This window comes from Dendronephthya gigantea, unplaced genomic scaffold (assembly GCF_004324835.1).
Source record: "Dendronephthya gigantea isolate DGI-Jeju-01 unplaced genomic scaffold, DenGig_1.0 000321F, whole genome shotgun sequence".
Lineage (NCBI taxonomy): Eukaryota > Metazoa > Cnidaria > Anthozoa > Malacalcyonacea > Nephtheidae > Dendronephthya > Dendronephthya gigantea.
In genome coordinates, this window is record NW_021163331.1 from 110,572 (window position 1) to 123,129 (window position 12,558).

A 12,558-nucleotide genomic window follows, 5' to 3' on the forward strand; every position below is an offset into this window, starting at 1 on the left:
AGAAGCTCTGCGAGTTCCGTGTTATATATATTGCGAGAGTGTTTTCCAGAACAAGGGATCAAATTTCCGAACTGTCAACAATAGGAGATATGTTTTCCCAGAAATTTAGCGAATTTTTTTGTAAGCAGCTAAAATCAGTAAAATGCATAGGAAAGGTCAGGAAATAACCACTTATTGATTGATTGATTTATTTAATGTCGTTTTTTGATAAAAGATCTCGACAAGAGTCTAATGTTACAATCCATGGTTGTTATACTGAACTATGCCACTGAATTTATAAGCCTAAAAAAATAACTGGTAATATTTTGGAAATTCCAATTTGCGCTTTCTATCCTTGGTTCAAAGCTAAGCATTTATTATTTTAGGTCCTTTACAAATCAGTAATTCTAGTAATATAGTAGTAAAGTGTGTGTCACCGGATTCGCTTGTCACGATATCTTTGTTTGCCTTTAAAGTTATAGTTATAGCTAAAGTTGCCAATAGTTATTAGATGGCAATAGTTATATTTCGATCTCTGACAGCAAAATTTTTTTACTGCCTTTCAATAGCTACAAAATTTGACCCACTCCGGAAGCAATCCGGTAATAAAAGTATAAACATTAGCACACAGAATAGCACAGCACGCATTCCTTGAACGTATTAGCTCTTCGCCGCGATGAAAAGTTTTCACACAAAGAAATGATGCAAACTAAGTATGAAGTACAAACGAACTTTTACGATCTTGCTTTTAGAAGAAGCTTCGTGATTTTCGAGCTCTTTTCGAAACGATGAAGTATATGCTTTCGAGGGGGTCAAATTTCCGAAAAGGGGGCCAATTTCCTAGGAAATATGACCCAGGCGGAGAGCAAATCCCAAAGTGATGAAAAGTATTTCGTTTCGTTTATGTTCAAAATATGCCGTCATTATATGACTGCATTGCATGCAGGTACAAGCGAAAGAATGTATAAGAGCTACTATCACAATGCAACGCGCATAGCAAAATCGAAGTAGTATTCTTGTCACTAGGTTACCCATGGGTATAAATGCTGCCTGAAAGCAGGATCTCGGTGTTCGGGTTGCCAATCTCGTTCCCACGGGAATTCTCTACAAGGCTGTTTAGGGAATTCTCTATGAAGCGTCCTGTGCGAAGGCTGTTTATAGCATAACCTAGTTCCTAGTTGAATTTTTGAATGAAGTACATTTCTCGTGTTTGCGACGCTACCAATCTCTACGAATATCATAAATTTGTTGGAATATATAGCGCGCAGACCATAGTGTGAGTCCATAGTGTAACCATAGTGTAATAGACCATAATTTTAAATTTGAAGCCGCTGGCCGCCAAAGTTTCTTTGCAAAGTCTTCTTCGCTTCTTCATAAGCCTCATTTGAATATCCAAGCTTTTCGATGCATCCAGCCGCCTTGCCAATCAAATTTGACTTTATTCGAATCATCTTATACTTCGACGGTTCACTTGATTCATCACCAATTGTTGTAAATGCCGCCCAAAAATATTCAAATTTTGTTTTGTCGCCGTCAAACTTCGGTATGGTTATGTGTTCCATTTTTCGATCGCTTTCGTACGAGGACTTCACGTTTGGTTTTTACGCCCGATTTAGTTCGATTTTGTCGGTGTTATCTGCTAATCTTTGTTTATCGGCGACTACCGGGCGCTTATAAACATAGTTAAAAGATACACCTTTACTGAAGCAATGTCTTGTCCGATTTCGTTTACGCCATTCGACAGCCCCCAAAGACCGTTTCTTCTTTCTCCTTATCCGATATTTCTATCATTAACAAACCATTTCATGCCACCAGAATTTGTACCAAACATCTTAATCCGTTTTATCTAAAAATTCGTTTATTCTTCATTATACGATAATCCTATCAACTACAAGAGTTACTAACCCCCACAATATAAAATAATTAAATTATTCTAAATTGTCTATTTTTTTGGTTCTTTTGTCTTTATGAACTAAAATCTAATTCCTTCTAAACAATTTGCTTTAGTTGCTGTCTTTGACTTCAGGCGATAACCAGTTCAGGATACAACGATTTATGATATTTAATCATGCAGCCTCTAAAACAGAATCGCTGCATCACGTTGAAATGTGTGCTTTATGTGATATAGCAAGAAACGATCGCATAACTTATTTATGCACATTTCGTTGGATTATATGATTATTTTTTTACTGATTGATAATAGCATATATTTTTGCATTTCTAGTCAACGGGTGATTTTACTCCAATTTTCTCAGAAAGGATTCGAATTTTAGAGTGGAAACAATCCCAATCAAAAAACGCGGTCTCAAGAATTCTCGCGTGTTCGCCATCCGGCTGGTATGCAGATCTTCCATGTAGAACTCGATGATTGTTGACTGTAATGATGTCCCCCGACTTCATTTTATACCAAAACGAGGTTCTCTTGTCGTCCAGCAATTCGGAGAAACGAAAGTAAGCTTTATAGAATGACTTCATACGCTCGGGTTCTCGTGGCATGTGATTGTCGCGAAATTCATCGCCGTAACACACCTGATTCAATTTCTTTTCAAAGTCCACACTATCGAAAAAGAAAGAATATGCCTTGTGAAATGCAACAGCAAATCCAAAGGCTTTATATATATATATAGCGAAAAAGTGCCTAAGAATTCAGCATTATATATATATATATATATATATATATATATATATATATATATATTATATTATATATATATATTATATATATATATATATTATATATATTATATATATATAATGACGTTACGTCACTGACTCAAGAAGCAACCATAAGAAATATTTGGTTTTTTGGTACATGCATGTGATCAATTAGAGTGTTCAACTTTGAAACTTCCTCACAAACCACATTGAGAGAAACCTTCCTCACGGGTGGCACCCGCGTACCCGCAGCTTTTTTGAACCTCTGATAATTCACACAAAGCTTTACTGAATATCGCCTTGAAACATGCGTTCAATTTAAGGTATAGTAAATTGTCTTTAGATTTGTGAACAAGGTTTACGTGGGGTTGCGTGGGGAGGGGTGAGTGTTTTCTGTCAGCTCGTTTAATGCAAGCAGTCAGGGCCGCCCAGAGAAATTGTGGGGCCCGGGGCAAGCCCGGCCCTATGACGTCATGGTTTTAAATATCTGCGAGGCATAAAGTACTTCAAAGCGTTGTGCAAAAGTTTTACAAACAAACTTTTTTCGTCGGAAAACGGCGTATTCGACCATGGTCGAGTCCGCCGGAAAACGGCGTATTCGACCATGGTCAAGCCAGCCAAAAATGGCGTATTCTACCATGGTCGAGTCTACCCAAAAACGGCGCATTCGACCCTGGTCGAATGTACCGGAAAACGGCGTATTCGACCATGGTCGAGTGTACCGGAAAACGGCGTATTCGACCATGGTCGAGTACTGGAAAACGGCGTATTCGACCATGGTAGAGTCCGCCGGAAAACGGCGTATTCTACCATGGTCGAGTGTGCCCGAAAACGGCGTATTCGACCATGGTCGAGTGTACTGGAAAACAGCGTATTCGACCATGGTCGAGTCCGCCGAAAATGGCGTATTCGACCATGGTCAAGTCCGCCGGAAAATGGCAAAAAATTTTCCCGGGGCCCTATGGTTTTAAATATCTGCAAGGCATTAAGTACTTCAAAGCGTGGTGCAAAAGCTTTACAAACAAACTTTTTTTTATAAACAATATCAACACATCTTAGAAATTTAAATAATGACTGTCACTCGTACTTTCGACTAGTGTGCGAATAATACACCGAGCCCAACATTTTTTAAGGTGCTTTAATTTTAGGTTCTTTCTTAAGTCGGGGGCCCCTTCAGGTTTGGGGCCTGGGGCAAAATGCCTCCCTGCCCCTCTCGGCGGCCCTGCAAGAAGTTGTCTAATAATGATTAGTATAAATTTCGAGGTGACTATTGATTTTCCTGCATTGTAATTGGTCAAAATTCACTGTCTCTGAAGTGATAGCCGGCTGGTCAGTGCCTATAGCTTTTTGATGCTTGAAGTAATTATAATTTTTTATGAATTTGTGTTGATTCTTATTTGTAAACGCCTCTAAATTTATACTAAAACAAGTAGTTGCATCAGGCTCGGTGATTACAAGCCTATATTCACTGAGCCGAAGGCGAAGTATTCAATATTACTTTACTAGCCTGAGAATAGGACGTCGAGATACGGCGTAGATTTTGCCAGCGGGAGTCTTTGTGAAGTTTTTAAATACCAGTGGTGTGTCCACTAGGATCTCAAATGCTTCTGGATCTTCCTCGTAGAGAAGGTTTGCAGCATGGAAAGCGTCTACGAGTAAACTGGCACCACCCTCACCTTTGGTTTGCGTAACACAGTGAAGTATTGCAACCTACAGGGCCGTATAGTACCTGATAAAATTTTTCCTGCAACTTGTAATGCAATTCTACTTTTGAGAGATATAAATTAGTGAATATTATAGTTTCTGAAATAAATGTATAAGAAAACATTAGAAGAAAACACAAATTTCGTTGTTGCTAAATTTTCATCTCCCAAAAGAAGAATTGCAAGTTAGAACTGAAAAAAATAAAGAAACAGTGCATGAAAGAAAAATTGCACTGTGTAACAACAGGGCACTAATACAGCCTTGGGGCTGAAAAGCTAAAATGCTACAGTTAAAAGGTCAGAGTTTATCAAACTTACTCCAGGTGCAGTGTTTTGGAATGAAAAATCCGCATGCAGAGGCAATTCAGAATAAGTGTACCCAGTTTCATGTGTTGCGTCTCCGCTAAATGCTTTTACCTGAGAAACGACTCTAAAAAAATTATCAGTTTCAAATGATATGTACACTTTCAGAATACGTAATACCATGGATTATGTTTAAAAGAACGTGTTTTTCGCTTAGTTTGTCAGGAACACCACTACAAGTCGACCAGGGCATTTCAAAAATAGATAGTTCTCTTTTCAAAAAAAGTTACCGAAGTTACCCGAAAGTAGATTGCACAAGATAGCCAACTCTTTCCCCCATTTTCCTTATATGGCCTGCCTCTTTAGGCGCATTTTCAATCTTAGCAATTCCAGTCTGAGTAGCTATGGCAACCATCCACTTGTAAAGCACTTCATCATCCGCCATCAACTCATCGAACTGAAATACAGGTAGGTTGCTCTTTTCAGACATTTCTTCACCCCATAACTGAATGCCTTTCTTTATCAAACTAGGTGACTGCTCTTCAACAAGTGGGCGATACCTGCCGATAAAAAAATTGCAGAATGCAATAAAAATAGCCAAGTATAACAGCTGTGTTACCGGTGTATTTATGCCAAATTCCGGTAAACACAATTAGATTCACAGTTTTTGATAATGCGCAAGTCCTGACAAAGGAAAACCGGATTACGCGCCTATGTGGGGATCCTTTTTTCCAGACTGATGTTTATGTAAGTGCAAGTTTCGGTAGATCGGTTTCTTGACTTAAGGCCAACAGAACAGACACAGGACGCGATTTGCCCACGCGACGCGATTATTACGTTTTCAGTTTTGAAAATTTTGAAATTTGCTATAGTTTTGCTAATTTTGAAAGTGTTGTGATATTCTTGATAATTACTGAATGACAGGGCATATTGACTAGTCTGGTACCCATTTGAAAATGGAAAATTCGCGTCGCGTTAACGAAATTATCGCATCCGGTCTGTGTCGACCTTTACATTTATTAATATTAAAAGTAAGCTCTCGGTTTCGATATATAATTCTTTCTGTTATACAAATACGGTTTAAATTTTATGACTTTATCACTATAAACGTTGAACGTGTTCAAGCTTAAAGGCCCACACAGACCGGACGTGATTTGGCAACGCGGCGCGATTTTGATTTTGAAGGTTTTGATTTTCCAAAGTTTTTGATTTTCCAAAAGGAAATAAATTTTAAACTATCATAATATTCTCGTAGATTTCTTAACAATAATACATTTTGACTGCTCTGGCGTCCATAGATTCCAAATTTTGCTTCCAGAAATCAATCTATGTGCTTCTAAAAACTGAAAAGTCCGGTCTGTGTCGACCTTAACGTTGAAATGCTATTTGCCCTCGGTCTGATTTTTACACAACAATAATATTAATATTCTATTGCATGCATTTACACTTGAAATTATCATTACAACATCAATTCCTCGCATCAATTCCTTTAACATCGATAACTCGCTAGGCTTGACATACAGTGTAGTCCCCGAAAAAAGTGACACTAGAAATTATCCTATTGTGTTAATTTGTATTCATGAGCACTACGCTAAATCAACAGATGCACAGACAACAGCTTCTTGAATTTTAAATAACTACAATAAGTCCACAGGGTCTTTGTAATTTGCAATTCGAGATGATATATAATGAAGGGTAATGAGGTTTATCAATTATTACCATAAGTTATAACCTAATACTTTGTTGTAACTGTAAACGGGTAAACCATAGATAAACGTTTAAGGCTATTTTATCGCGCGTTTAATATAATCCACTGCGAAGAAAGTATATCATCTGCAATTGCCACTATAGAAATGCAAAATTAGTTCCATATTCTATTTATTATATACTACAATTATTATTGATAAAAATAATACTATTACCAAGGGCAAGGCGCGATTAATATTTAGAGAGGATAGTGGGTGTGCTCGAACTACACACCACAGCGGAGGGCCGGAGAGACAAATATTATTTAGTCTAGGACGGGATCGTCAATCAAAAAGTTGTGTGTCAGTGAGACGTCCATAAATGGCATCATTGGCCATTTTACGTCGTCTTCGCCATTTCCACATCGCCTTGGTGTGTAATTCTGCACACTTGTTTTATCACTCACACTGATAACATACCTCAAATATTTTAACCAGTCAGATGAATAATTGCTGGTATGACCATCCTCCCATTTCACTTCAAGCAGATTTTGTTCAGCATTCCAGTTTGCATACTCTGCTGTAATATCGAGATCAACGACTTTTGGGGAAAACATCGTACGCGATTTTCTTTCATCTTTATAACATACTGGACAACGGCAATTCTCACGCAGATAAATATATGGATATTTGTCAATACTGCCATCGTTCCACTTGATTGACAAACATTCGTCTTCATTTTTGTAGACATTTTGTGCTGTATTTTCGGAAACAGACAGCGCCAAGCAACGCCGTGTGTTGTTATACAAACATCGAAACTGATGTTGTAATGTACGCGCTATTACAGTCTGCATTTAGCGAAAACTTGTAGCTAAGCTTGCAAAGCATATAATCTAGATAAATTGACTGAATATATAATGTCCAACAGCTGGGAAATTTGCCTGCGCTGACCAAAATAATCGCTGGCACTTTAAGGATAATTGATATGCACATCTTCATATGCTTCAGAACAAACATTTCTGCGCATCGTCTTACAACATCTCTGGTGTCGTTTCGACGTGGACACGTGGTTTTTCGATAATTCATAGGCATTTCGTTAAGAATTGTTATGGGAACCATTTTTGCCAAAAGAAGAGTTTGCGCACAAAAATCTTCAAAGGCGACGATTTCATCGGTACGTCGCTTCTATCAACTGTCAAAGAGAGCCTAGAATCCCAGTGGCGTAGCCAGCCTGACGATTTAGTCATGCTATGCAAATTTTATGTTATTATCATTATTTTATTTCTTTAGAAATTCATTGTTTTCACAGTCAATGAACACCAAAATATTAGCATAGCATGACTAAATTGTCGGGCTGGCTACGCCACTGTAGAATCCACGTAATTTTAAAAAAGATTATACATGAAATCATGAATATCTCCTTTACCACTTATCTAGTGTGGGGTACTATATATACACCAAAATAGCCAGAGAATAAGTGGAAAAACACCAAAAATTTCGAATTATAGTATATTAAAGTTTCATAAAATTATATATACATTTTTTTTATTCCAAACGTACATAACTACACGAATTTAATAGAAAAAGCATTACTAAGAGGCATTCCTTGTTGCCATTTGATTTAGTTAAAAACAATTAATAATAATAAATGAATATTGTAAAATAATAGCAAACAGCGCATTTTCTTTATATTATACAATATAAAGATGTTGAAATTTTTTTGTTTACTGTCACTTCACTCTAAAAATTGAAGTGTTTAATTACAATTTTTAAAAAGTATGAAGATTCAATGGCTGCATTTTTGATGATTTTCTGTTCCATCAACTAATAATTTACAACTAGGATTCTCACAAGATTCATTCTCGTTAATTTTCCAACCAGGATGCTCATGCTCAGGTCTGTTCCATTTCTGTTCTGTTCCACTTCCAAAAAAGAGAAAGAAAAACAATCCGAAAGCGTAGACAAAAGCGGCAATGTAGAACACAGTCTGCCATTGATGACGCGTGGGCTGTAAGAATTAAGAGAAGATGAAATGAAAGATAGTTGAGGTCGTCCGCGACTCACACTGACGGGTCTGGCAGAGAAATTTTGGCACTGTTTTCCTCCCTTTGTCCTTTTGCACCTTCCTCATTTTAGGCTGCAAAAACCCTATTTGGTAATTCTATGTCCAGAATTTTCGAATATATACCTCGCCCAACCGACTACTAACCTTATCCGACTACTAACCCTGACGAAATCGATTAAGGAATAAATTCGTGGATTCTGGGCATGAAATTATTGCCATGCATATTTCAACTACATATATGTACGTCTTTATGTAACTAACCCTTTCGAGTGAATATAGTGAAATTCAGTAAATACAGTCTACCTACATTTACCTTATTGTTAGTCAATATACCAACTAAATAGGGTGAAACGATTCCTGGTATTGTTGCTACTGTGTTTGTTATTGCCAGGAGTACACCAGCATATCTAGCACCGATATCTAAGTGATTAATGGCATGTCCAGATTGAGAAATTCCACTACCAATCAATGAAAGAGATAAAAGAAACACAGCCAAAGCCGTCTGATGACATCTAACGAAACTAGCGCCGATCAACGAGCTTGCCGCCAAAATGAAGCCTATACAAGAATGAATGACAGAGTTTCCAAAGTAAATCTCAGACGATTTGGGATTAAAAATGATGGCTATCTTTAATATCTCACCTACCCAACACAGCCACAGGTGACGTTCAAGTCAATCACTATAACTATACCGTATAATTTCTCAAACAAATTATAAGCAATATACTGTATAAACTGTTTTCTAAAACGTCACTCTATCACAAGATTTATATTTACCTGTCGAGTTGGCAATTTTTCGAACTACTTCAGTTGAATAAAGTCTCTTGCAGCGAGCATAATCCGAAATTTGTCCAGCAATTACAATGGCAAAGAAGTTACAGATATACGGAATAGCAGAAATAAGACCGTTCTGAAGAAAAAAGCGGTCATTATATTTGTGACGCACAGTGTACGGCACACCGATGTAGCAAACAAGGGCCAGGTTTTAATTAAAAAATGAGGGAAATTTGATTGCAAGAACATTTAGTGACTCGGTAATTTTGCCAACCGTCAACCTCTGATTACTTTTGGAGGAGGCGTGAATATTGCAGAGGAGGTGCAAAACAATTCCAGAAGATGTATGCGCCACCCCACGCCGCCTTAAAATCCAGGCATGGTAGCATGCTGCATAAAGCCGGTTTTCCACAAGCGATATTCTTCGCGCGAAGCGACTTTATTCCTTTGTATTTGAGCAATTTGTTCCAGATGGTTGCAGTTGAGAGCTTGAAACAAAAGTAAAATGTCGCTTCGCGCGAAAATTATCGCTGGTGGAAAACCGGCTTCAGGGCTGCTTTCAATTATCGCGTTTTTTTTTAAATGCTTTTAAATTTTTGTCAACAAATGCCATACGAAACTACGCGGAAAACTAAGTTCTTTCGAATTTTTTACTTAGTTTTTTTAGACTTTTATGTGCGTGTACGTGCGTATGAAAAACGCGACAGTGGAAAACAGCCTTAATTAAATCCTACGTTTCGGGGGTGGGTTTCAGCAAGAGAGATAAGCCGCGAAATGCAATACACTGTACTAGATTAGCACAAGTAAAATTACACTCTGACCTCCCGAATATTGACACCAAGAACTTCTTTAAAGTAAGTTGGCATGGTTGTAAGAAGGGTGTAGAAACCCCAGTTGTTCGTAAAATGTGCAACAATGATCGCCCAAACTGGAAGAGAAGTCATGATTGATTTCCAAGGCGTTTTGTAACCCTGCAAAACCAGATAAATTAGGCAATGAAAACGATCCAGGTAACTGCAGATGAGTACAGGATCAATCCAGCAACACATTTGGCATGTTAAAGTGCCATTTAGGATAACACATTTTCAATACATTATGTCTGCAAGATTTTTTTGGTGCCATTATGTCTTAGGAAAATCTCGCTTAAATACAATCGATTTACATCACTACCAACTTCATACCTGATCTTTTGGTGTTACATGGTCTTGCTCTTCTCCAACAGTTGTTTCGATATACTCCAGTTCTTCCGGTGATATTGTTGGATGAACTCTTGGCGTATCATGAGCAAAATACATCCAAATGAGAAACCACACAGAGCCAAATGTTCCTACAATACAAATATGAAGAACAAGCATATTTGGTGCTTCTGTTATTGGTTGGTTTCAAATCACATAGTCAGAGGATACAGCTTTAAAAACCAAGCATCAAGATACAATCATGCTGGTTTTTAGGAAGTTTCTGTAATTACCAAATATATAGAATACTGATGGCCAGCCACCATCAAAACCATTCGCACAAAGCCATCCAGATAAGGGAAATGCTATAATTGTTCCAATCTGACTCCCTGCATAGAAACAAAAAGATGCATTTTTTGAAACATTCAGAACTCTGTAAGGCATGACATAGACAGTGACATAAAAAACATAGAAAGATGAAATGAGAGCATACCAGCGTAGGTGGTAGGAACCAGTTTGCTTCTTTCCAATGGGGGTGCCCAGTAACTCCACATTGAATGCATTGCTGGGAATGTTACCCCCTTGGTGATGGCATAAAAACATTGCTAGATTTTGTGACAGTATAAGGTCACATCTTGCATTGTCATACAATATAAGTATGGTCAGCAATGGTATTGTCACTGTGGAATGCCACATCCACCAATAAAATTTTTAAAAAAATTGACATGTTATTTTTACTTACTTCACCCAGTCCTTCAAGAATTCTAAGTGCTATCAAGGCATAGAGGCTAAATCTTGCAGCTACAGGTGTCAAAAGTGTCAAGACACTTGTCCACAATACACCAAAACCAAACACTCGTTTAGCACCATACTTTGTGGCTATCCAACCTCCAGGTAACTGAGTGAAAATGTAGCCATAGAAAAATGATCCTAAAATTATTCCTGTCAAACACATGTACATATATGTGTGAATTAATTAAATGAGATGATTTTGGCCGCAATAGACCTTTCGCCTTCTAGCTTTCAAGCGTGCAATGGATGACGGTAGTTGATTATCAAGCAACTTTGAGCTGCAATATCGCTCTGGTTAGAAGCGATTTTGTTCATAAGAAAACCTTGACAATTCTTTTTGCTTCTTTGTTAAACTAAATCGCTTCTGAACATAGCAAAATCACAACCTGAACTGACCTTGATAATCAACTACTGTCACACATTGTGCGCTTGAAAGCTAAAAGGGGAAAGGTTTATAGAAAATGTTTATTATATCAATTGTAGCTTCACATTACCATATTATATAATACATTTATGGTACCAGGTACCTTGAGTATCTTGATCCCACTTAAATGTTCCATCTTTATTCTAAAGATTTAATGCCTTATTCACTATTTCATGCATTTTGAAAAACTTTTATATATATGTAATTTCAAGCTCTTTGAAATGGGATCTTTTCATTGGTGGTGCAATATTTTTATCCCCCCTACACCCCAGAATACCTACCTATGGTAATGGTAGGGAATCTAGATTGGTAAGAAAATATTCTACGCCACTGAATTAATTTTGGGGGGGTATAAACTATATTCATATATTCATGTTGATCTACAGCAGTAATAAATAGCGTACAAAAGAAATCACGGGCATGAGATGAATCTACGAATATACACCCCCCAATATTAAGCTGCTAGCTACGGCCCTCAGGCCCTGGGGGTGAGGTGAGGGGTAACTAACAATACAATAATTATGGACATATACCGTGCGTGAAGACGAACTTTCCGCACTACTACATTCGTGACTTTTTGTTTCTTCATTCCCATTTGAGTACGTCGAATTTACCATCACAACTAAAGCGACGCTAAGATTAACCCGCAATGCGTATACATTAGCAAAACCCAGTAATCCAAGAAGAACCAAAATATGTCGTTTTCCAAAGCCTTTCACTTGCCGCCAAGAATTTGCACCAGCCGTGTTGATTAAATTTTCATTTGATATCTTGTCGTTATTCATGACTTCTATTTTACAAAGAAATAAATGATTTTGTAATGATTTTGTGAATTGGCATTGTTTTGCCTGGTCTTGACGTCTTGTGACCTACGTGAAGTACTTCATTTCTCAAATATATAGAGCCGTCACAACTGTGGGTCAGTGGTCTGGCACATCATATGGTCGTCCCCACCTGAGGCTAGTGACTCCCAAGAAAATCGGACTTCCGAATGACGAATGTG

At 37.6% G+C, this 12,558-nt stretch overlaps 2 protein-coding genes across 2 annotated transcripts; both read right to left on the reverse strand.

The window, feature by feature from the left end:
- Positions 1–1,838: 1,838 nt before the first annotated feature.
- LOC114541915 (gamma-butyrobetaine dioxygenase-like) lies at positions 1,839–7,242 on the reverse strand. Its single transcript, XM_028561710.1, has 5 exons — positions 6,806–7,242; positions 4,940–5,200; positions 4,656–4,767; positions 4,142–4,344; positions 1,839–2,536 (listed from the first exon to the last, which is right to left on the reverse strand). The coding sequence occupies exons 1-5, from the start codon at positions 7,177–7,179 to the stop codon at positions 2,200–2,202; spliced, it is 1,287 nt and encodes a 428-aa protein (XP_028417511.1). The 5' UTR covers positions 7,180–7,242; the 3' UTR covers positions 1,839–2,199.
- Positions 7,243–7,898: 656 nt separating this feature from the next.
- Positions 7,899–12,340, reverse strand: LOC114541913 (sialin-like). The gene is made up of 10 exons (XM_028561709.1): positions 12,089–12,340; positions 11,659–11,698; positions 11,082–11,281; positions 10,833–10,920; positions 10,633–10,728; positions 10,346–10,491; positions 9,986–10,135; positions 9,168–9,300; positions 8,704–8,948; positions 7,899–8,333 (listed from the first exon to the last, which is right to left on the reverse strand). The coding sequence occupies exons 1-10, from the start codon at positions 12,338–12,340 to the stop codon at positions 8,112–8,114; spliced, it is 1,572 nt and encodes a 523-aa protein (XP_028417510.1). The 3' UTR covers positions 7,899–8,111.
- Positions 12,341–12,558: the final 218 nt, after the last annotated feature.

Excerpts from the sequence above, each read along its gene's own strand:
- LOC114541913 (XM_028561709.1), bottom strand. The coding sequence starts at position 12,340 with ATGAATAACGACAAGATATCAAATGAAAATTTAATCAACACGGCTGGT. Across the intron at positions 11,699-12,088 it reads AAAGTTCGTCTTCACGCACG|AATAAAGATGGAACATTTAA; the intron begins GTATATGTCCAT and ends TTAAATCTTTAG. Across the intron at positions 10,921-11,081 it reads TTCTTGAAGGACTGGGTGAA|GGGGTAACATTCCCAGCAAT; the intron begins GTAAGTAAAAAT and ends GCCATCACCAAG.
- LOC114541915 (XM_028561710.1), bottom strand. The coding sequence starts at position 7,179 with ATGCAGACTGTAATAGCGCGTACATTACAACATCAGTTTCGATGTTTG. Across the intron at positions 5,201-6,805 it reads GACTGGTTAAAATATTTGAG|GTATCGCCCACTTGTTGAAG; the intron begins GTATGTTATCAG and ends TTTTATCGGCAG. Across the intron at positions 4,345-4,655 it reads TCCAAAACACTGCACCTGGA|GTTGCAATACTTCACTGTGT; the intron begins GTAAGTTTGATA and ends ACGGCCCTGTAG.